At 41.5% G+C, this 24890-nt stretch overlaps 3 protein-coding genes across 3 annotated transcripts; all 3 read left to right on the top strand.

The window, feature by feature from the left end:
* The first annotated feature begins 95 nt into the window (after positions 1-95).
* pigu (phosphatidylinositol glycan anchor biosynthesis, class U) lies at positions 96-8822 on the top strand. Its single transcript, XM_026166712.1, has 12 exons — positions 96-401; positions 1823-1887; positions 2757-2816; positions 3671-3733; positions 3930-4039; positions 4881-4981; positions 5189-5286; positions 5446-5600; positions 6930-7073; positions 7208-7332; positions 7715-7857; positions 8114-8822. The coding sequence occupies exons 1-12, from the start codon at positions 272-274 to the stop codon at positions 8225-8227; spliced, it is 1308 nt and encodes a 435-aa protein (XP_026022497.1). The 5' UTR covers positions 96-271; the 3' UTR covers positions 8228-8822.
* Positions 8420-18092, top strand: LOC113021769 (tripartite motif-containing protein 35-like). The gene is made up of 4 exons (XM_026166482.1): positions 8420-8475; positions 9776-9887; positions 12143-13537; positions 18063-18092. The coding sequence occupies exons 1-4, from the start codon at positions 8420-8422 to the stop codon at positions 18090-18092; spliced, it is 1593 nt and encodes a 530-aa protein (XP_026022267.1).
* On the top strand, positions 17721-20992 carry LOC113021885 (zinc-binding protein A33-like). Its single transcript, XM_026166710.1, has 2 exons — positions 17721-17781; positions 19503-20992. The coding sequence occupies exon 2, from the start codon at positions 19508-19510 to the stop codon at positions 20933-20935; it is 1428 nt and encodes a 475-aa protein (XP_026022495.1). The 5' UTR covers positions 17721-17781; positions 19503-19507; the 3' UTR covers positions 20936-20992.
* The last annotated feature ends 3898 nt before the right edge of the window (positions 20993-24890 follow it).

A 24890-nucleotide genomic window follows, 5' to 3' on the forward strand; every position in this document is an offset into this window, starting at 1 on the left:
GTTTTGATCCCATTCAAATAGCCTCCGGATGAAAACAACTACAGGACAATAAATGTTCCGCTTTGTGTGCTTACTCTGTTTGTGAGAGTGTGTTTCAAATGTAAAATGAATCATCAGTTGACATCAAGCAAGCGTGTAAAAAGATATCACATGCACCAAAAATTATCTATCTATCTATCTGGACTTTTGGTTCCCTCCCACCTTCCTTCACGTTTGGAGACTTGATTTCCCGTCGTGCACCTCGCAGGGCGGACAGCGCTTCCTTGTCAAGATGGCGGCTCCCTTGACTCTGCTGTTGATTGTGGCCGTTACGATCCGTGCCGCTTTGTTCCGGTCCAGTTTGGCGGAGCTGATTGCAGAGAGGGTGGAGGTGGTGTCGCCGATAACCGCCTGGAAGAGAGGTAAGCGCGGGTTCAGCGGTTTAGAGCCGCTGCGTTCCGTTCACGTCCGGGTCCCCTCACCTCTCTCTCATCCGCGCTGTTATCCGGTAACTCGGTCAAACCGGTTCAGCTGCAAAAATCAGCAGCTGAGACTCAAATTCAGAAAGTTCGGTGATGTTTTACTGACATTAAGCTAACAACGGACACGTTTTACTTTCTGTAGGGGAAGTGTTTCTTTGCTATTTCCAATGAATGGAGCTCAGTGGTTGTTTCTCTGTCAAACATCCATCGACCACCAATAATAATGACGACCAGAGTCTCTGCCAGCGGCTGAACAAAGATCTGCACAGTCTCTAGTATTTGTGGACCCCCTGTAAATGACCCCCCTCCTATGAGCCACATTCGTTTCCACGGGGTTATTTGCGCATAGTAAAGTAGACGTTACACCTGTAAAACATCTGGCTGACGTGTATAGTGTGTGTATAATGTTACATCAGCAAGTGTTTAAAAATTAATTTCCACAGCTACAGCCAATTTAAAATCACTACTTAGCCTAACAGGCACATGTCCCCCTGCCTTCAGGACCTGCTTGCTGTGAGGTGATGGTGCTAACAATTGCACCACCGTGCAGACACCCTAATTTGGACAAAAGTATACAAACAGACTGAAATATGTACACCCCCATGAATATTTGTTTAATTGCCCCTTAGCAACTGACTACCTCTTCTGTAATCATTGATTTATGAGGGCTCAAAAGTGATGGAGAAAATGCACATACCCCTGCCCCATGTGCTTCGATGGCCAGTAAATATCTGAGAATAATTAATGTACAAAAAAAATCTACTGGTTCACAGTGGGAGGCACTCACTGATTTGACTTTATTATTTGACAAATTTGTATCAGCTTTCCATTAGTTACCACAGACAAAGATTTTGTTTTAGATGAATTTGTGAAATATTAGTGGACTGTGTTTAAGTTTCCATTTAGCATATTATGACACGGTACCTGACAGGAGCCTGAGGTGCAGGTTTGCAGTCAATCTGAGGTTTTTCTGTAAAACACAAAACATGACCAACGTGCTGTGAGACTCGCACAGAAACACTTTGTGCATTTTTCATTACTCAGTTGTAACTGGAAGCTCTGGAACTGTTACTGTCAAGAGGAGGCATTCAAAGACAACAGCCCAGTGCTAATAAAAAATATTAAAAGTTGGAGATTTTAACAGAATTTATGATTTTGGCTTCTAACGATAGTGGAATAGAGAAAAATTAGTTTAAAATGTCACTTCACTCTCGGAATTTCAGACCAAATTCACCAAGTAGAAGTTCCATAAATGCAAAAATAAACATTTTCCACAGTGACCAAAATAATTGTGGTTGTGATTTTTATTGTAATATAGCAGTCTTAATAAAACTGTTTCTCTGTTTGCTGTTTCTTTGCAGTTGTTGAAGGTTTGGCTCTGCTTGATTTGGGGGTTTCACCATATTCTGGAGATGTTTTCCATGAGGTGAATCTCTCTCTCACACAAACACCTTTTACAAAGTCTGAGTGAACACTGAATGTATATTTGTACATTAACCTGAAAATAATCGGAAAATATGAAGGAGATGGTCTGGAAAACAAAGATGAAACATTCTAGATTCTCCTTATTTCTTGGTGAACCATCACAGTGGAGGGGATTAGAGACACAGGCAACATTTCTAGAAACTTCTTTCAACAAAAGGTCAGATTTCCACTGAAGCAGCATTCAGATAACACCCAGGTGAAAACTTTGCTTACTAAGCAGCTGTGTAATAGCAAGAACTTCATCATCAGAACAAAGTGAGAGTGTCAGAGTCAGATCTTCTGAGTGAGGAGGGGCCTCCTTAGAGTCGGGCCATGGCTGGACCAAAGGTTTCTAAGAGATTAAATAGATACTCTAAAACATCCAGAGCAGGGTAGGGTGAGCACATCAAACTTTGTTCACAGATAATCAACAAACACAAAATGTATTATATCAAGATCACAAGAATCAATCAGCTGCCTGTTTGTAGACTCAAAGGATGAGTAGCATCTGTAAACCACCTCTCGAATGTCACATTCACACCAACAAAGTGCTGGTGCTCAGTCTAAAACCAGTTCCATGCATTTCCAGGTGCCGTGTTGGTGGAAAACGGACAATAAATGTCTTATTTAATTATATAGACGTGCTGGGATGTTTCATTTGTTCCTGGTTCTTGATTTTTCCATGACATGCTTGCACCTCATAGGTGGTGTATTTCTACAACTGAGATCTGAGTCAGCAGAAAATTATTTAATGTGTCTGAAATCCACAAATGAGGCATGTTGATGTTTAGATGTTCATGTTGAATTCTCCTTCTGCTCTGATCCTTTCAGACTCCTCTCATCATCTACATGTTTCACTTTTTGGTGGACTACGCAGAGATCACATTTATGGTGAGTCTGAATACAAAACATCATTTTGAAGCATTTTTTTCTTTGGGGGCAGTCTCATTACTGGAGAGGGATGGCTGAGGTGGAGCGGACTTGTGCAGAGGATGGATAGGGAATATGGGTCTTGGCCAAGAGCTGCCAGGTGGGAGGAAAAGAGGAAGGACACAGAGAAGATTCAGAGATGTAGTGAGGGAGGATGTTAGTGATCGAGTGACATGGAGGCAGATGATTGTGACAACCCCTAAAGAAGAAGGAGATTAAACTCTGAAGTGTGATCAAATTGATTGTAAAGCCACACACAAACCTCAAACCTTTTTGAGGCTGATGTTGATGAGAGCTGGTTCTCTGAGCACAACCCAGAACCTGAACGGCAGGTTTCAGTGTCAATCCACAGTTTTAAAGTCCAAAGGCATCAGCAGAGACACCAGGAGCGTGCTCGATGTTCGATGCCCACAGCATTATACATGAATTCATAAACCAGGATTCATCGTTAATGCAAAGGTTTAATGTGATTCCCAGTAACATCTGAGAGACCAGATTCAGCCCTGAAGTAGAGTGTCTCCACTCTCACCAAGAAAACAAGAGCTTCATGGCCACACTAATACGATCTTCACTTATCATGAGCCGTGTTCACCACATTAACCTCCTCGCTACTTTCCATAAAATAGAGATTTTGGGGTGGAGGGCACAGTGGAGGACACCCAGCTCTTATCACAGAGGACCAGGCACAAGGGTCAGAACAGATTTCCCTCAGAGCTTCTTGAAAATAGCAGACATCAGAGTGAGATGACCTTGAAGTGGAAATGCAGCAAATGTTAAATCAGGCATACTTCATTTTACCGTTTCTGTCTCCTCAGCTGGCCGACGTGATCACCGCTGTGGCTCTTTACATGGCAGTGAAGGAGTACAACAAACAAGTGGTGAGAACACATCAAAATACACAGTTTAAATACTTATGTGTAGAGAAGTAGGGTTGGCCTAAACTCCCAAACCCCGTCTCTAATAATGAACAGGAGTAACTTCAGCTCACGTGTTCTGTGTGAGACCTTTGTGTTTGGGGCTCTGTGTGTCTGCATCTGTTTCTTTTTCATATATTTGTCTTTGATGCCATTTCAGTTCAGAAAGCAGAAGTTTGCTTTGGAGGCCGACCGATACCCCATGGACTCTCTGGAGCTCATCAGAAGCCCCAAAGAAATGTACTACGTCCCTCTGAAAGTAGCCATGTTGTAAGTACCATCACTCATACTGCACACAAGTCGCACCTATAGAAATTCTCTCCTGCCAGATTCAGCTTCTTAAATTTCATCTTCTTACCCAGAATAACAAAGGTGTCACCACTCGGGCTCTTCCAGCTGCGAAGTTTATTATTTATTCTTGAGGCGACTGTTGTTGTGATTCGATGCTGTATAAATAAAACTGAATTGAATTCGGGGTCTAAAATGAATTCATATAAACTTGCTCAATTACAGTGAACACCATCACTCACCCACAAAACACAAAAATTCAGTCTCCACAAAAATGTCCAAACGATCCCGGATGAGCCCCCACTTATGTCCCAACTCAAAAGCCAAAACATAAATAAGGAGACGAACACCAGAATGTCAGTGAGAAAGAGGTTTATCTTGGCTAAAGTGGCTGCTACCACCCAGGCAAAGACTAGTGAGCCTCACTAAAAGCCTGCTGCAGGTATGCTTTCATCCACACCTGACTAAGTGTGGTCAGTTAGCACCAGCTGAACACACTGAGGAGATTAGGGGCTGCAGAGGGACGTAACAATGACTAGATTATAAAATAATGATCATTTCCAGTTGATAAGAATCACGTTTTAGCCTCTCAAGTTGTGAATGTTGTAAATAGCTGTGAGGAAAAGCTTCATCCAGACGATTGATAAAATTTCAGTATCACCTTGTGGAGGAGAACGCTTCACCTTCTCCGCTCTGAGGTTAAATTTGAGAAAATCCAGGGAAAACGGACAACGCACTGTATCTCCTGAAAATTCTCCTGTTTGTTTTCAGTTTATTTACTTATTTAGTTACTAATAATTGTTCTTTGCTTCTTTTCGCACAGTTACCTGCTGAACCCGTTCACCATCTTATCCTGTGTCGCCAAGTCGACTTGTGGCCTGAACAACGCCGTGCTCGCCCTCTTCTTCCTCTCCACAATAAAAAGTACACTTCAGATCTTCGTCTCGTGTTTGTGTCCGAGCAGGAAGTGACTGTTTCCTGCTGATCCCATTCGTTGGCTCTGCTGAAGCTTTTTTTTTAATTACATCAGAGGAACGTGAATCACTTTGCTTTTATTTAAATGTCGTTTTTTAGAAGTTTGCTGTGGTTTTATCAGGTTCTAAAAAATTTGCCTTCTCTTTGTTTTTTCAGGAAATGTCTTACTGAGTGCCATATTCCTCTGCTTGGCCACTTATCAGTCCATCTATCCCATCACCCTGTGCGCTCCTGCCATGCTGTATTTTATGCAGGTTTGTCATCTATGAATGGAAGCAGATATTTCATTGTTTTAAATGTTTTATTTTCTCTCTGCTCTCACTTTTCTTTTGTCTTTTCCTTTGCTTGTTTGTTTCCGTTCCTTCGAGCATCATTGCTGGGATTTATCCACCTCCCTGTCTCTGCTCTTCCAGCGTCAGTACATCCCAGTGAATTTCCGTCGGGTCAGCTTCTGGTGGTTCATCGTGCAGTATCTCTTCATGTACCTCGGCAGCTTGTTTGTCCTCATCTGTCTCTCCTTTTTCCTGCTCGGCTCCTGGGACTACCTGCCCTCCGTCTACGGCTTCATGTGAGTAAAGAAAAGAAACGGCGGGGCTGAGGAGCTTTGTCTTCATGTAGTTTCTCTCAGGCACGCGTTCCTGAGTTTGTGGCAAAAGTGCTGAAGACAAGAAAGATAAAAATGAGTGAATTTGGCCTCACTCGGGATTATTCATGTCTCAGACAGCCAGTCGTAGACTGTGCTAAAATCCAAACCTCACCAGCTCTTAAAGCCATCCGAGAGTCGACAAAATCCAAGCTGCTCCTCAAAGTCGAGCACCTTGACCTAAAGCAGCAGTTAGAACCACCCAAGAGAGCAGGAGAGGAGCTGGAAGCCATGAATTGGCATAAAATAAAAGCACCGATGTCTCTGTTGTGTTGAAGTAAATTCTCATGTGAGGTTTTAAGATTTGATCAGTTCATTGGTTTGTTGATTTGAGGATTTTTGGCTTTTGTCAGAAAAAATTTAGATGAATGAGGTTATTATCTTTTCTACAGTAAATTAGAAATGGCAACCGTGGAAAACCCCAGATATACTCTAGAGCAGCCATGCAGAAACACAAGAGTGCCGCGGCCCACTTACAAACGCCCACAGAGCTCATCTTAAATCTTCACTCTAAACAAATTGTTAGAGAAAGTCATGTTTACGTAAAAATTTTCTCCAAAAACATAAAGCACACAGGCTGTTGGCTTTAAATTGTTAATGCTACACAGTCATGTGCAAAGTGTTAAGGACAGTGTGTGACCCACCTGTCACACACTTCAGCAATACATTTAGGTCAGAGTAACGAGTAATATCACAAACTAACCACTTGATTCCCCTTTTATATAAATATCTTTTTATAAATATGTAGATGACATGCATACTTGTACATACAAACTGAATTTCTGTTACTGTGGTCCAGCTGCAGGACCTTAGTGGCCCACAAGGGGTACCCAGCCCACACTTTAGGAACCACTCTTCTAAAGTATATCTAGCTTAATTTACTAGATAAACCCTCTCCAGCTGCCTGGATAGACTGCAGGAGGCAGCACAGGATAATCACTGTTAGCAATGCGATGTAATGAACTGCACTGCTTACACATCAGCGTTGCATCAGACACACGCCTCTGTCAGCACCTCTGAGCTGCCATGCATAAGAGAAAATATCTCATGGTGTTGCATCAGCAGGAGGAAGAAACTGTCCATATTTGCGCAAAACGTCCAACTTTTTTATTGCATAATTACTCCACCAGAGGGCGCTGTGAAGCTTATTTATTTTCACTGTTCAGTTCCAATGAGTGCGTGTGATGTTTGAAGACAGAATAAACTCTGTAAGTGTGTCTGCATCTCTAATGGGACTGTTTTCTCTCCCTCCAGTCTCTCGGTTCCTGACCTCACTCCGAACATCGGCCTCTTCTGGTATTTCTTTGCCGAGATGTTTGAACATTTCCGCCTCTTCTTCCTCTGCGTCTTCCAGATTAATGTTTTCTTCTACACCATCCCTCTGTCCATCAAACTAAAGTAAGTCCAGCACCTCATTCTCACGTTAAAGGTCCTTCCAAGTTGACACAGTTTTTTTTTTTTCCTGTTTAATAACCTAAACCTGAGTAAAACCACAACATGATGTATCATCTGTGTTCGTGTGTGTGCTGCAGGGAGCATCCCGTCTTCCTGATCTTCATGCAGTTAGCTGTGATCTCCATCTTTAAGTCGTACCCCACTGTGGGAGACGTTGCACTCTATCTGGCCTTCCTTCCTGTCTGGAGTCACCTGCACAGATGTGAGTGGGGGGGGGGGGACCTGACAACATTTCCACTCAGAGTCTGTGCTCTTACAGATCCTGGTTAAAGTATCATCACATAAAAAAAATGTTTTGAATATTTACCTTAAATTTATGTTGTCTGGGGTCAGAAGCACTGCCGATCAGTGAGAGTAAAAAAACATAAAAACAAAGTCTCTGAAACACTGTAGAATAAATATGAAATAATAATACAGGATGAAATTAAAAAGATCTTTAACACTGATTGGTCAGAGATTTTTCATCAGCTCCAAACTGTCCTCAAATGAAAGTCCTGATTTTTCTCTTGTAGCATCTTAAAGCTTCATTAATTCATGTTTTTGATTTGATTTATCAGTAATTATATGTCTTTGTTCCTGTTCAGTCCTGAGGAACATCTTCCTGGTGTCCTGTGTCTTGCTGGCCTGTTCGGCTCTGTTCCCGGTTCTCTGGCACCTCTGGATCTACGCCGGCAGCGCCAACTCCAACTTCTACTACGCCATAACTCTGCTCTTCAACGTGGCGCAGGTAGGATGGTGTGCATGTGAGCCAGGGGGGCAGAGTTAATGCTGTTTATTTATTTAGTTAAAGATAAATGCAATAACGCTGTTAAATGAAGTTTCATCCATTTTTAGATTTGGGATTTTTTTTTTTTTGTTTCAATATCACGTCTTCTTTCAAAGTGGCAGTAAAGAAAATCTTATTTACAAGAGGCAGTCTGTAAGAAGAATCCCCCCCGATAGTGCAGTCTCAGTGTCCTGATATAAATATATGTCCCCTTCAGATCCTGCTGGTGTCAGATTATTTCTACGCCTTCTTGAGAAGAGAGCACCACCTCACCAACGGGCTGTACCTGAAGAGGAAGGACGGCTCTGAGGCGACGCTGATTCTCAAATAAAACGCACCCGTGTTTGCACTCAAGGGAGGAATAAACTCGTCTTCTTTTTATCCTCAGAGGGAACAAACAAAAACTGAAGGAGGGTAAAAGACTTTCAGACCTCCTGTGGTCCTCAAACAGATCAAAACGGCACACGCAGAACGTGCGCACGGTACAGCGTCACATGCAAACAATAGCACTGCAACATACAACATGACAGACGTGTGGGATGTCGACACGTGGCTTACTCTGAAGCCTCACCTCCACCTGTAACCTCCACCTGCGGTTACTTCCTGTAAGCCACTCTGGGAAAGTTTATTTTTTGATGCTTTGTTGTTCTTGCAGCTCCAGGTTTTATTTTAAAGCACCAGCTGTCGCGCTGAAGGAAAAACCTCTTTTATTTGATCATTCTCGCCCACGTGCACGCGTTTCTGTTTCCCTAATTGCCTTTTTGTTAAAAGTGGCATCTGTCGTGGCAGAGGAGAAAGAAAAAGCTGTTTTTAAGAGCTTAGAAACCTTTAGTTTCTCACCAGTTTAACAGTGTTTGCCTTTTACAGTCTGCTCTTCAGTTCTCGTTTACCTAAAGTCATCTAAAGTAAAAACCAGTTCAACCTCATTGTGTTGCAGAACACTACTTGAGATTTTGATCAGAAACTGGAAAGTTTTTCTGGCGAGAAGCTGCGTTTGTCAAACATCAGATAATAACAACTACCGAGCAGGAAACGAAGACTGCAGTGAATGTGTTGACAACTGAGTCGCTCGAGTTTGGCATGTTTGGAGAGCAGAAACAGATAATCATCATTAAGCGTCGGTGGAGGGTTGGAGACTGGTCCCAGGAAGAACACACATAATAATGGATCCAAATATTTATGATGGTTTTGGTTGTAGATTTAAATATCACAGAGGAGCGGAGTCTGAAATGTAAAGGGCCTTTCTTCTTCTTCTTCTTCTTCTTGTTTTGGACCAAGTTAAAGCTGCAGTGAGCTCGTGTTTTCCACTTTCATATAATTCACCAAATGAATGCCTGCTTTACTCGTATTTCTGCATGTCATCAAGGTTATTTATTTAGATCAAATTTGTAATTAACATTAAAATATGAACTCTGATGTCTGTTTGGTGAATATTAAGGTACCAACAGGCAAAAAAGTGTCAAATGGTTAATTAGTTATATTTAAAAAGTAAATTAAAACCAGCTGTTTTATTTTCCATCTTTATGTCCTTTATATTTACCATATTGACGTATGAGTGGAGTCAATCTGAACATCTTCGCAGATGAAAGGACGACTACATGCATGTTTATAAGACAGTGTCTCAAATCCACTCTACACACTCGTTCTGTAACAGTTCCTCTAATGTCCACTAGAGTCTGGCAGTAATGAGTCAGTCCCCATAGGCTCCCATGTTAAAATGTCCAGCTTTACAGCACAAATAAAAATGCTTACAGACAAGTGCATCCATGGTTTTGGCTAACTAGTTTCCTCCTTCATAAGGTGTTTGTATTTTTAATGACTCGTCTGTTTAATTTTTATTTGGCTTAAAGTTTGATGCTGTTGCTGCTTTCACTCTCAGGCAGGTAGAGTTACAGGCGTCACCTCGGCTAACTGAGTCTGAACCGGACCTTTCGACTGTGTTTGTGCTGTTGGTGCCTTGTGGAGCAAGGAGCAAGTGTGCTTCAGCGTTGGTGAATGAAATACTAATATCTGCCTGTACTAAGCACTAATTAGCAGGTACGAGTGTCTGAGAAACTGCACTCGGTTTCTGAATGAAGTTGTTCTTTTTGTTCAAAGGTTTTTGTCAAACTGCAGCCAGATTCAACCACAGCGACACTTTGAACACTGATTCAGTCACTTTGCTGGTGTGACTTCACTACAAACTCAGACTCAGCTCAGAAACCGTGTATGATGGAATTGGGACATGAAATCAAAGTTTTGTTTTCTGTTCATTGATGATTTCTCGTTGTAACATGAAATAATTTTATCGGCACCTGTGAACAACCATGTTTGCTTTCAGTAGATGTTGGGAAACATGCAGTTACATTAAAAATGAAAAACACATCCTGTGTTTGTGTCTGTAAACTGCACCCACTCACTGCCCAGTAACATGACAACAGTCTGTTTGTTTTGGGCAAATAGCAACTGTTTTAATGCCAATGATTCATTTTTGGTGTATTTATTTGCTGCACTGAAACATTTGCTCAGATTTTGTTTCGTGAAAAAGGATCTCTGTGTTGTTTTGATACTGCGTGTATGTACGAGTTTGATTAAAGTTCAGGGTTTACAAGGGCCGACGTTACGTTTGATCCGTGATTGTCATAAATGTTGATTAATAAACTCCGGGTGCTGGTTTAGACTCGTCTATTCTATTTCTCCATGCTGGTGTTTTCACACTGATTTGGTGCCAGATTACTAAATTTGAAAAACAAAAGTCTGCACATGCAGGGGGCAGGTGGAGGCCCAAAACTCACGTTGGGCTAAAATAAATACTGACAGCTGATATTCAAAGTTCAGCCAATAAACCAGTTAAGGAATCTACAATGAGACTTTGGGTTTCCACAAAGCAGAGAGAACTCTTCAGGTGACTCCAGTGTAAGTTCTACAATAATCTGTGGATTCTTGGTACCCAGCAGAAAGCTGCAGCCACTTTATCCGGGGCTTTCTAATCTTTTGGCTTCAGTTCAGAATTCTGACCTCATGCGGCTCTAGAGATAAATGAGCAGGTGCTTGAGAAACACTTGGAACCTTGGAGAGCAGAGTCCTTAGATTTGATTTAGGATTAGTTAGGATCTTTCTGATAGAAATCAAAAATCCCACAGAAAAACATCCACACCACATGATTGTGCAGCCGTGTCTGACTGTAGCTATGTTACGAAAGAGATTATCTTTGGTGTGTGAACTGTGGTTCAGTCATGTTTTTCCTTCTTATAATCTTTGGTCTAACCTTTTAACTCATGCATATTTTTTTCCATCCCAGTGACCATTGAAATTATAGTTGGGGACGTATTCATTTAGATATGAAGACAGGAGTTCCAAAATAACTGAGTGGTGAGATCTTGTTTCTCAGTGAAAGCTATTAGACCAAGTGGACTTCAGATATATCCTAAGGAGCATAGATATTTTTATTTTTATCACCCCAAAAACTTACCTTTGCATTGCTATTGTGGTCTACTTGTGAAAATTAATGAAAAATAATTAATAATACCAGGGCCTCGGAAAAAAAAAAAAGAGGCAGGCAACTGGGGATGCTGAAGATCTGAAAGAGGAAGAGCGTTTTTCCCAGGTGGACCAAAGAGTGGAGAGAATAAAGCAAACACAAAGGGAAATGTAACATCATCTTATATCTGAGTTGGGATTGTGGAGGGGCAGGAACCATCACTGCTGATATAAACACACAGTCTCACATCCACACCTACATCCTGTTTAGAATCACCAGTTAAACCAAGAAGAACATCAGTGAGGAGGAGAGAGCCGGAGTACTCAGGAGGAAACCTGACATATAACAGTGCAAACAAATAATTAGCTCACTGTTTGTGCATGCTCTCTTTCAATATACCTGCCTATATCAGAAATGTTGATCAGTTTGAAACAAAGGCTGGCTCTGTAGCAATCGTCAGATGCAGATAACCCAGTAATGTGGGGAATGCTCTGCATGAGACAAGCAACCTTGTGAAATGTATTTTCCTCGTTCTTTGACCATATAGGCATCAGATAACATACCTCATAAGTCAAAGTTGGACTTGATTTCTGTTCAGTTTGCTTAGGACGAGTAACCGGAGGAGACGTGAGTTTTCCAACTACAGCAGAAAGATCACCGGGGACACTGGAGTGCTGCTAAACCTGCTGCTAGTTCATTGCCATGGAAGCGAATTTTAAAAAAAAACCAAATGTGAAGCGCAGTATTTCTTTTTTACAGCCATCTGCGGGTTTGCTTCCATTCCAGGGCAAACTGGCTGCACAATCTGAGTCTGAAAAGGAACTCACCTGTTCGATCTGCCATGAAATCTTCAGAGATCCGGTCATCCTCTCATGCAGCCACAGCTTCTGCAAAGAATGTCTGCAGTTGTGGTGGAAGGAGAAGGACACCCAAACCTGCCCACTCTGCATGAAGATACCCTCATCAACTGACCCACCTGTGAGTTTAGTGCTAAGGAACCTGTGTAAGACTGCTGTAGAGGAGAGAGCTGAGAGAGCAGGGACACCACTAGCAGCATCTGAAGCTCTCTGCAATCTGCACGCTGAGAAACTCAAACTCTTCTGTTTGGACCACGAGGAGCCCGTGTGTCTCGTATGTCGAGACTCAAAAGCACACAACAACCACAGATTCAGACCCATCGAAGAAGCTGCACAGGATCAAAGAGTGAAGCTCCAGGTGTTTCTCAAGTGTTTACAAGATAAACTGAAGCTCTTTGAATACGTGAAAGCAAACAGTGACCTCACTGTAGAACACAACGTAGTGCAGACTCGGTACATAGAGAGCCAGATTAAGGAGCAGTTTAAGAAGCTTCATCACTTTCTGTTTGAGGAGGAAGAGGCAAGGATCACCGCTCTGAAGACAGAAGAGCAGCAGAAGAGTCGGATGATGCAGGAGAAGATTGAGGCTCTGACCAAAAAGATAGCAGCTCTTTCTGAAACCATCAGTGCCACACAGGAGGAACTGAGAGCTGATGACTCTTTGTTTCTCTATAACTACAAGGCTGCAGCAGAAAGAGTCCAGCAGCGACCCCTGCTGGAGGATCCTGAGGTGGTCTCTGGAGCTCTGATCGATGTGGCCAAACACCTGGGCAACCTGGCCTACGACATCTGGAACAAAATGAAGGAGACAGTTTCCTACACTCCTGTGATTCTGAATCCAAACACCGCTGAAGGACACCTCATCATCTCTTCAGATCTTACTAGTGTGAGACAAGGAAGCAAACAGAAGCTTCCTGAAAACCCAGAAAGGTTTGACAGCTATTCGATCATCATGGGCTCTGAGGGCTACGACTCGGGGAGTCACAGCTGGGACGTTGAGGTTAGAAATGATGGAGTCTGGTGTCTCGGTGTGCTACAGGAGTCAATTAAGAGAAAGGGACAATTAAAGACTGGATTCTGGGAATTAAGTCGCCACGATGGGAAATACACAGCAGTTGCTCCAACACTTCCATGCAAAGTCCTCGCAGTGAAGACGCTCCAGAGGATCAGAGTTCGCCTGCACTGCGACAAAGGGAAGCTCTCATTCTTTGATATTGATACCAACACACTCATACACACCTTCAAACTCACTATCACTGAGAAGTTGTTTCCTTACATTGAGACCAAGACTCTTCCGCTGACCATACTACCATCAGCCATCTGTGTAACACTGGAAGAGCAGCCACGTTTAAAGGCATCTCCAATGATTTTTTGGGCCATGTTGATGACCCTCTGGAGTGCCTTTCTGTGTGCTGTGGTGCAGCTGGAGAACCACACACCGATGCAATATGTCAGCACACTTTCAATGGAGCAGCGGTAGAAGACGGTCAGCAGCTCCTTCTTCAGGTCCATTTTTCTGAGGATTCTCAGAAAGTGGAGACGCTGTTGGGCCTTCTTTAAGACCGCAGAGGTGTTAGAGCTCCATTGGAGGTCTGTGTCTATGTGCACACCCAGAAACTTGAAACTGGAGACCCTTTCCACGCACTCCCCGTTGATGCTGACAGGCTGCAGCTCGGACTTCCTCCTTCTGAAGTCAACTACCAGTTCTTTTGTTTTGGTGGTATTGAGGTCCAGGTTGTTGTCTGCACACCAATCTGACAGCCTCTGAACTTCAGCTCTGTATGCCGTCTCATCTCCCCCTGAGATGAGCCCCACCACAGTGGTATCATCTGCAAACTTGATGACTGTGTTGTCTGGGTGGGAACTAACACAGTCATGTGTGTACAGAGTGTACAGTAGGGGGCTCAGTACACAGCCTTGTGGAGAGCCGGTGTTGAGGCTGAGGGCTGAGGAAAGATGAGGCCCCACTCTAACTCTCTGTACACGGTCTGAGAGGAAGTCTCTGATCCAGCGGCAGGTGGTGGAAGGAAGTCCAATTTCCAGCAGTTTATCTATTAGTCTGTCCGGGAGTATCGTATTGAAAGCAGAGCTAAAGTCAACAAAGAGCAGCCTGGCGTAACGGCCCTGCACTTCCAGGTGAGAGATGGTGGTGTGGAGCGTTGTAGCAATGGCATCTTCAGTTGATCTGTTAGCTCTGTATGCAAACAGATGCTGGTCGAAGAAGTCTGCTTAGAAATAATCATAGACTTGTAATCAAACATTTCTATCATATGAAAGAAATGTGGGTGTCAGAGTATCAGAATCACATCCACAGATAGCCAGTAACAGGTGTGTCCAACAAGGAAATGCATGGCATTGGTGATGGATACTCCCATTGTACCCATCACCATCGGATACGAACAATGACAGGAACAATGGTGGAATATAACTTATCTGCATACTTCAGAATTAATAGTAAAGCACAGAAATATCTCTGTTATGCAACTTTGTTACTTCACTCCACTTGTAGATGGAAATATATATATTCCATTTATTTTTAGCTTTATTATGCTAGAAATTTTAAATTGCAAAGGCATAATAAATATTATGCTATATTCCAATACCCTGCAGTATATTAATAATAAAAATAATATCTAGCTGCAACATTAAAGTGAATAAGTGACATTAAAATCTTTATGGCATTTTTTTTTTAACATGGTTTCCAGTGTTTGTGTGTAAAAGTTTAGCTATGAACAGAACGCCACCACTGAGACTCCTGCTGTGATTAACGTGTCCTGGTCTGTGTTCCTGTTCAGGGTCGTTGTTCAAATGTTGCACTACCAGTATATGTGTGGTGTACTGGGGACAAAACTCATATCTCAGTATCTTTACACAAAAATATAAATATGTTCTGACCAAATACTATTAAAATTTTAAAAAGCAGTTCTTTCACCTTGGTGTAAAATATTATGTTGTTAAATGCTACTTTTTTAAAACTTAAAGTTTAAGCCAAAATCACTGGAACAGTGTCTGGTTTAAATGCAAAACTCACAGTTTTATGTTCATTTAACTTCATGTCAGTCACGATGGATCAGTCTCTGAGCGTTGCTGAATGTGACCAGGCCGGCACGCTGATTCATAAAAGGAGTTTTCTCCTGCTGAATTTGTTGTAAAACTGTTAAATCTTCTTTATATTCATGTTTGTTCACTTAAGTGTCAAATGTGACACCAAAATTATATAGCAAAGGGGAAAAACAAGTTTTTTGTGTTTTTTTCAAACTGGTAAGTATTTAAATAGATTTTTACTAAACCACTGAAGTGGTTCCAATATTTTAATATTTCATGTTTGAAAACAACAAACAAACAAAAAACACATTCACATTTTGCCTCCAACAGTCCTTTAATTTATTTGAATATGATAAATTATCTCAGTATTTTGCAAGTTTAAGTAATTAAATCTATGAAAGTGAATGTTTCTGGGCTTCCCTGGTTACTTACTTTTATTTTTTTGTATGTTTCCTGTTTTAGTTTGACAGTGCATCGCCTTGTCTTGTTACTTAGATTGTCTTCACCTGTCTCTCCTTCCCCACCTGTTTCCCCAGGACTTGCTTTATTTTTGTATTAAGTTTGTAAGTTTAATAAAACTGCTTTTACTTCACCCCTCATGTTTTTGAGTCCTCAGTTTGGGTCCTGCCTGCTACATAGCTTGACATGACATACTTGGGCAATCTGAGCTAAAACATCTGGAACAAGATGAAGGAGGTGGGCTCCTGCACTCCTGTGATTCCTCATCCAAACTCTATTCATCTACACCTGAAGATCAAAACACGCGATCATCGAAAAACTGTTTTCATGTATTTGCACAAAGTAAGAACCACAGATGATATTACCAGTGACTGTGAGAGTGGAACAGCATGTGGACCCTTTATCCACATGTTTCATCTCCTGTTGTTTTGGTCCGTACCTGAGTGTGATTACTGTGTTCACACTGCACAAACAAACCACACCAAGGTGGAAAACAAATCAGAGTTCAATTTAAACCGACTAAACACTGCAGGTGTGAAAACACCCTTAACCCTTTACTGCATGAATTATGACAACCTCAGGCAGGAATGTTAAGTATTTTTATTCATCTTTAGGCAAGAAAAAAAGATTTGTGAACTTCATTTTTTAAAAATGTACTTTTCAAAGAGTCTTTTGAAAAGTACATGTTTGCCACCCACTGGTGGCAGGGCATGGTGTGACACATCAGTGTCCAATGTAGTGGTTTATGCGCAACTATACCATCAACACTGACACAAATACAAGAAAACAGCCTTTGAATAGCTGTAACTGTGGTGACCATTATGCATGAAAGGGTTCATCCAGAGTCAACACATTATCAGACTGCACAGATGTAACAAATATGGGAATTAAAGGAAAGAACACTTTTAACTTGCAATTAGAAAATTCAATTAGAAATTGGCTGTGTTCAGACTGACAGATGATTCATAAAGAAGTTTGTCCAGCTCAATTCTACATATGACATTTGAAAGGGGACAGAAGTGTTTTTTTGTAATACTAGTGGGCTCAAGTAATTTAATAGTCTGGAAAACCTCATTCACAAATTACCTCCAAAACATGAAATTAATTTAAACTGCAATTAATTTGTTTTTATTTTTATCCCTGAAGTAAAAAAAAAGCTGTAAAAATTATTAGGTTTTGAGCTTAATTATTTTATCTACTTTTGCTATTATATTTTTCATAATCTTCACAGATCAGTATTGTCCCATTCACTTGGTAATATCTTTGACTGAAGTAGGTGGTTCTCTGGTGCTCTGGTACAGCTGTTCAGTTATGTGTAGAAGAAGAGTCCACTGGTGTTTCAAACACCCTTCTTTGTGTGAGTGTTTCTAATCAAGATTTTAGGTTTTGTTGAACCAGCTCACACAAAGAAAACTTGTTTATCTTAAACCTGAATCACAGTACACCTCTGAGTGCTCTTTCTGCTAGACTGTCATCATCTAAATCCTCTGAAGCCACATCAGTGTTCACTTTCTTGCCTTTATATAGAGTGTGCTTTGATGTTGTGGGGAGAGCTGGGAGTCTGTCAAAGGAAGTGATTAGTGGACTGCACTTCTGAGTCATTATTACTCAACTTTCACCCATAAGTAACCACCGGCATCACATCGGTTAGATTTTGGCAAAAAAATAACCTCCCTTAAATGGGAGCTTCCTCACAGGCTGTTAGAGGCAACAACAGAATCAGGGAAGCTCTCATTTTATATGATATGTTAGAATCTGTAGTAAAATCCTTAATAACACATGAAAATGGGTCTTTTCAATCACAATGTTTGTTCAGAATGAATTGCTGAAGTGGAACATCTTTGAATGGCAGAAATGTACACATATAGGGAAATGTTACTTGCTATTTGTCTTCCTCTTTCGATGTGGACATAAATCACATGACAGCTTCATTTTGTCACCAATGCATTAAAACTGACCATCAGCAGCAGACACAGCCAGAGGAATTACAGCTGCTGGGGGAAGAAAGCCGGGAACACTGAAACGGAGGAAGGCTGGGGTACATCTGAACCTGCTAATCAGGAAGTAAGTTTCAGGAAGCTTCCTCATTATACAATGCAAATCTAAACACTCTGAATAGATCGCTGTCACTGTAGTTCTAAATATTTAACTTTTACCTTTGATTAAAAAAAGAAATTACTTGACTTGAACTTTTTTGCAGATTTGTGTGCTGCAGTTAAAAGTTTTATGTTTTCATTAAATAAATATTTCTCTTTTGTGCATCTACTTTAATTCATGGACACTGAGTGAAATGGTCTACAGTACTGTCTCTTTACTCAGTACCATCCTGTGTCTGGTGTGCTTAGGTTAACTATGAAGCAAGATTAATGGGTTAGCCGGCTCTACTGAGCCAGAGATTTTAGTGTTGATGGCTGTTCTCGATTTATAAATAAATAATAAATAGATAAATTTTTATTTATATAGCACCTTTCAGAATCACAAAGTGCTGCACATAAGATAACAAATAATAAAAAGGTAAAACAGACAATTTAACCAAAAACAGTTTTAAAAAGGTGAGTTTTGAGTTGTTTTTTTTTTAAAAACAACTACTGAGTCCACAGTTCTTAATGTATGAGGGAGAAATTCCACAGTCTCGGGGCCAAAGGTGGCAAAAGCTCTGTCACCCTTAGTTCTCATATTAGTCTGTTTTATAGCAAGTAAGCCCTGATCAGATGACCTCAGGGACCTGCTAGGGACATAGGGCTGTAGCAGATCGTAGATGTAGGGCGGCGCCAGTCCATGCAAGGCTCTAAATGTCAAGACCAGCATCTTAAAATGGACTCTAAATTCAACAGGAAGCCAGTGTAGTTGAAATAGCAATGGTGTCACATGTGAGTACTTGGAGGATTTTGTCAACAGCCTATAGCTGCAGCGTTTTGCACAACCTGCAGACGAGAGAACCTTTGCTTAGACACATAAACAAAGAGTTACAATAGTCCAAGCATGAGGAAATAAATGCATGTATAGCTATCTCTAGTTCAGGGCGAGATAAAATAGGGCTTAACTTAGCCACATTTCTTAAATGATAAAAACAAGACTTTTCACATGCCCATCCAATGTGAGAGTCGAGTCAAAAGTGAAACTTAAATTCCTGATAGAGGATTTAACATACACTGAAAGAGGACCAAGGGCTTTCACTATCTGGGATAAAAATGTATTAGATTTGCCTGGTTAGATCACCAAAGTGGTTTAAAGTTGTTGGGAAGTAGCACATCTTCACTGATTCCAGTATGCTGTGTGATAAAGAGTCTCTGCTGAAGGAATAGGACATTTTTAAGCAGGATCTTACTAACATCAGTAAATTAATTTGAGGCAGATCTAATTGTGCGTTGCATTGAATACATCATCTGGATGGGAGCATTTGTTCGATATGCCTTTCTGCAGATGGGGCCTTTCCAGATTTGCAAGTCCATAGGCACTAATGCACCCCCATAGTTCAGAAAGCATTGATTACAAGCTGGATGGTCTCTCTCCTTGTCAGTCCAGAAGATGCAGTGCTTTTCTGAATCATAATCAGTTATGGCTGCTTTGACTGAACTTTAACTTGCGTTTGCAGATGGCACAGCAAACTGTGCTCGCAGACAATGATTTCTGGGAGTATTCCTGAGTCCATGCAGTGATCTCCACGACACAATTGTTCCTGTTTTTAATGCAATGCTGCCTGAGGGCAGGAGATTTTTTAAGTCCTGCCAACTTTTGGGATTCACATTTAAACTGAGTTCTTTTTTCTTTCTTTTTTTTTGTAGGCAAAATGACTGAAAAAGATCTCTCCTGTCCTATCTGCTACGACATCTATAGAGACCCTGTCGTCCTCTCATGCAGCCACAGCTTTTGTAAAGACTGTCTGCAGCTGTGGTGGAGAGAGATAAAAATAAAATCCTGCCCAATATGCAAGACGATTCCTTTACTGAACGATCCGCCCTGTAACTTGGTGTTAAAGAACCTCTGTGAGGCCTTCTTAATGAAGAGAGTTCAAAAACCTTCACAGTCGGAGTCTCTCTGCAGTCTGCACTCTGAGAAACTCAAACTCTTCTGCCTGCACGATCAACAGCCAGCATGTCTCATCTGTCGAGATTCAAAAGTGCACAACAGTCACGGATTCAGACCCATTGATGAAGCAGCACAGGATTACAGGAAGGAGCTCCAGGAATTATTGAAGCCCTTACAGAAGAAACTGGAACTATTTGAACAGGTTAAAGAAAATTACAGTCAGACAGCACTCCAAAGTAAGATCCAGGCTTTTTACACAGAATGGCAGATTAAAAAGCAGTTTAAGAAACTTCACACGTTTCTAAAAAAGGAAGAGGAGGCCAGGCTGGCTGCTCTGAGGGCCGAGAAGAAGCAGAAATGCAAGATAATAAAGGAAAAGATTGGGGCCCTGAGCAGAGAGATAGAAACTCTTTCAGAAACAATCAGAGCCACAGAGGAGGAACTGAGAGCTGAAGATGTCTCATTTCTGCACAACTACAATGCTGCACTGAAAAGAATCCAGCAGCGCCCCCTGCTGGAGGATCCACAGCTGGTCTCTGGAGCTCTGATAGATGTGGCCAAACACCTGGGCAACCTGACCTACAACATCTGGAACAGAATGGGGGAGATGGCCTCCTACACTCCGGTGATTCTGGATCCAAACTCAGCTCATCCACAGCTCATCCTGTCTGAAGATCTGACCAGTGTGAGTGTGGGACTGAGAAAGCAGCTTCCAGACAACCCAGAGAGGATAGAAAACTATTTTGTCATCCTGGGCTCTGAGGGCTTCGACTCGGGGATTAACAGCTGGGATGTTGAGGTTAGAAATGATGGAGTCTGGTGTCTCGGTGTACTAAAGGAGTCTGTTCAAAGAAAGGGACATATACACACTGGATACTGGGAACTTTGTCACCAGGATGGAAAATACACAGCATCCGCTCCACCGCTTCCAGATAAAGTTCTCTCAGTGAAGAAGCTCCAAAGACTCCGAGTTCAGCTGGACTGGGACAGGAGGAAGCTCTCGTTTTTTGATCTGGACACCAACTCACACATACACACCTTCAAACACACTTTCACTGAGAAGCTTTTTCCATACATTGGCACCAAGACTCTGCCGGTGAAAATATTACCAGTGATGGTCAGTGTAGAAAAACACAGGGTTCCATTATCAGTGAAGTGTTCGCCTCTTTCTAAACTCGGTCTGATTTAATCAAAGCAACTGAGAAATAAACGTTCTTATAATGAAACAAAGCAATCTTGTATTCAGTCTCCTGGAAGTCTTCAGTGTTACTGTAATAATTTGTATTATCACAAAGTCTTTACTTTACAATGTTTCTGAGGTGACTGTGTTTGTGATTTGGTGCTGTATAAATAAAAATGAACTGAAGTGAATATAATCGAATGTTTTTCTTTGAAGAGAGATGTTTGTGTATCTATCAGACGTTCAGAGCTGCAGTTCTGCTTAAGTTCTTATTACTTTCAACATCCAACAGATCAGGTCATCTAGGACAAAAAAAGACACACACACAAAAAAGACAAAAAAAGTGAATTAGAGCACATGAATAAGCTCTTCTTAATTCTCTCCAGCAGGGAGAAAGTATGTAAACTCCTAGGCTGATAAACATGAAAGTCACCAAGGGGAAATCAACAAACTGCCGCATTTGATTCCCAAAGAGCTATGAGCTGAAAATGTGATATGTCTTAGCATGGTGTGTCATGGGCTGTACAAAGTGTCCAACCCGAGGACAAAACAAGCCAAAGACCAAAGACTCCATCTCCAGATTAACCGGACATGAAAGTCTTGTTATTAAGAAAGACAAAGTAATATAGCAAAAACCAGACATAGGAAATGTGAAGCGCACCCAGCAGATCAATTAATCCCTATTACAATAAACTGTAAAACTTACCAAATATGCATCTGCACAGCGCTGTCTCTTTAAATGCCCTTTTTTGCTCTGTCTGGTCCTTGGTTTTTTTCCCTGCCCAGCTGAGTACCGAGGCCAGCTCATTTGGCGGTGCGTCGGACCCTCCAATCAAGGCAAAGCGTCTCACCTATAGACACATTTTAAGAGATGGAATTAGTGTGTCTCATGTCTTAAATGTGTACGCAAGTGCTTGTGTGTTTAATCAACAGGCCGTTGTTATGTATTTTAATCACATCTGACAGCTATTACACTACAATAGTTACAAAGTGAACATAACCTTTATATACTTACCATTGCCTTATTTGCCTCTTGTGATTGAAGAGCTGCCTCTGCATTGTTTAGCTCCTCCATGTTGTGCAAGGGCAAATCCAGAGGCAGTACCCCAGCATCTACCGATTCATTGCAGCAGGGATGGCAGTTGGTTCTGACCTCCTCACGGAGTTCGTTAACTGCTCTTGTCAGGTCTGACAGCATCGTTAACATCTTTTGTGAGGTCACATCTGTTTCAAAGAACAATTCTAGAAAGATTAATGGTTTAAGCAGTGAGAGGCGAAAAACTAATATATCCATAAGTGATGGTGTAACATTCTGCATTCAAGTATAAGTTGTTGTAACTGCTAAAAGTGTTTACTAGTTTTTTCCTGTCACATATATTTGATATTTGTATATGTAGCTTGCCATCACCAGTGTGTGAATGTGTGTGTGAATGGGTGGATGACTGAATGTGTAAAGCGCTTTGGGGTCCTTAGAGACTAGTAAGTGCTATACAAATACAGGCCATTTACCATTTATACCATGTAAACTCTGAAATTCCAAGATTTTCAAACTTGCCTTGTAATAGTGGCCTCACAGAGTCTCTGGAATCTACAGAAAAAATAAATCACAAAAAGATGACATTCAGGAGTATAAACTGGTGTTCTGAAGATAAGAGTACAATGACATTGTGATGCAGCTTTAAAACTATTTTAAAAGCATACCCTTTATAGGGAAGACATCGACATCAGACTCTGCAGGCTGGGGAGATCGCAAAGCTGTGTTGGCGAAAGGTGCCGCAAGCTGGGCGGGGCATTATGATGGTTGCTATCAGTGGGCTGGGGGGCAGACTGCGGAGTGGTGAGGGCTGTTTAGAAATTTATTTAAGAATACAGACAACTTGTCAAAAAAGTATCTAACTGCTAACTAAAAGCAAAGGATCCAGAATTTGTTGCTGGCTGCTGGGCTCTGTGGGTTTTTGCAGCAGCTCTACCTGTACTAGATGCACCTGCTCCTTGTCTTTTCTATCTCTGACTTTATGTCCTCTACAAGAGTTTCTGTTTTTCTTGCTAGTTCTTCAAATGTTCAATAAAAACGTGTATGATAATTCATAATGAAGAAAGCTTTGTAATGAAGACTGTCATTTCCAAAACACTGCCCCCCTGCGTCCGCAGCGCTGTTGAAAAGGCTGTGGAAGTCCCTGTATTAAACACGTAGACCTGTGACACAAAAATCACCAAACTCGGACGACCACAGACTGTTTTCCTTCGTGGTGATGAAGGAAAACGCTGGGTTGGCATGTAAAAGGGCATTTATTCCCTTCAAAGACCTGCAGTTCAAAAAAGCGCCCCTCGTCAGCCAAACCCATCTGTTCTCTGATTGGATTGTTACATTTGTGATTGACATGACATTGACCAATCAGATGAAAGGAAGAAAAATAGGGTCAAAATTCGTACTTGTAACTTGCAGGGTTTTTTTTGGCTAAGTCCACACACAAATCTTTTTTACACATACAAAACTGATTTACAAGTACAAAATATTTATGACCACATTTTGAGCCCATAAAGTACAGCATCAAATGCAAGCATTTGCGGCACTGCAAAACGTTCATTCTCCGGTTCCAAAACCTTCTTGCTTTTTCTTTGCCCCCCAAAAAGTTATGTACAAAACGAAGGAGAACAATGCCGGTCCGTACAAAGACAGACTCAACGAAAAGGCAAAGAAAAGACACGAGGAAAAAATCAAAGGAGTGAAAGGGTCAGAACCTTACGAGCACAAAGAGTGGACAAAATACGTTAGCGTGCTGCCCAACTTTCACCACGCTCATATTTATAATTATACGGTTCTTGGAGTGAGTGCATACACTTGTGAAGTTTAGTAACTTCAGGTCACTGCAACAAGCCCAGGTACAGTTTACCCACGGATGGGTACAGGACCATTTCAATTGAATTGGTACTGAGTTCAATTGAAAGCCTGTGTGCGCTAGTACCTCTTGCCACGAGTTCCCAGAATCCTTTGCGGTTTTGCCCCTGAATGACGTCACATTTTCAATCGCTATTTTCTTGATGTGAGCTTCTACTTAGGGTTTTTTCTTCCAGTTAAGAGCAGAATTTCTTTAGTTAAGATACTGGATGTTGTGTTTTTCTCCACAATTTTAATTATAAGCTAGATACATTGCTGCTAACAGCAACAGGGATGAGTCAGTGAGTCAGTTGGGCTTGTGAATCATGATTCATGAGTCAGTAAAGTGATTCTCGAGTATTGAACGATTCGTTCATGATTCACGCATCACTAGTCTAAAGTTTTCGTGTGCGAATAGATTATGATTGTGTCCCAATTCAGGGTCTGCACGCTAGGTTTCTTTGAAAAATACTTTTTTATATCCAGGTTTTTCCTTTTTTCTGTCATCCTCCTCTCCTCGTCGCAGCGCAGGCTTGCCGCTGCTAAAACTAAACAGAGCTCCCTGAAAGGCACAGCCAATCACATTGGCCATATTTTTGTCACATGCGGTAGGACTCCAGTAGAGAACGTAATTTAACTCTTTCTGCACCGCTGGGTGAATGAGACGTTGACAGATCGTTTTTTTTCTTTCTATCATGTTTGTTTTTCTTTACTCGAAGAGATCAAATTATTGGTGGGGACAATTCAATAATCGCTGGATATTGGTGGGGACATGTCCCTTCCGTCCATGCCAAATCTAAGCTTTGGGCAAAAAGGCCTACAAACAAACAGCAACTGACAGCTGCTGCAGTAAAGGCCTGGCAGAGCATTAGAAAGGAGGAAACCAAGCATCTGGTGATTTCCATGAATTCAAGACTGGGGCTCCCGGAAGACTGTGGAATTAGGAAGGGCAGGTTTTCGAACAAGAGCGACAGGATTAACCCGTCCTGTGTGCCAGAGAGGACTCGGATCTACTATGACAAATGTAACTTGCCACTGTTCAGTACAGAGGCTAGGTTGATTGAAAATAACATTAAGTTATTTGAA

Source organism: Astatotilapia calliptera, chromosome 5, assembly GCF_900246225.1.
Source record: "Astatotilapia calliptera chromosome 5, fAstCal1.2, whole genome shotgun sequence".
In the NCBI taxonomy this organism is placed as follows: Eukaryota; Metazoa; Chordata; class Actinopteri; order Cichliformes; family Cichlidae; genus Astatotilapia; species Astatotilapia calliptera.

Coding starts and splice junctions, on each gene's coding strand:
- pigu (XM_026166712.1), top strand. CDS start 272: ATGGCGGCTCCCTTGACTCTGCTGTTGATTGTGGCCGTTACGATCCGT. Junction 2,817..3,670: donor ACGCAGAGATCACATTTATG/GTGAGTCTGAAT, acceptor CTGTCTCCTCAG/CTGGCCGACGTGATCACCGC. Junction 5,287..5,445: donor CCATGCTGTATTTTATGCAG/GTTTGTCATCTA, acceptor CTGCTCTTCCAG/CGTCAGTACATCCCAGTGAA.
- LOC113021769 (XM_026166482.1), top strand. CDS start 8,420: ATGACAGACGTGTGGGATGTCGACACGTGGCTTACTCTGAAGCCTCAC. Junction 8,476..9,775: donor CTGAAGCCTCACCTCCACCT/GTAACCTCCACC, acceptor TTTCACTCTCAG/GCAGGTAGAGTTACAGGCGT. Junction 13,538..18,062: donor TACTACCATCAGCCATCTGT/GTAACACTGGAA, acceptor TGGTGTGCTTAG/GTTAACTATGAAGCAAGATT.
- LOC113021885 (XM_026166710.1), top strand. CDS start 19,508: ATGACTGAAAAAGATCTCTCCTGTCCTATCTGCTACGACATCTATAGA.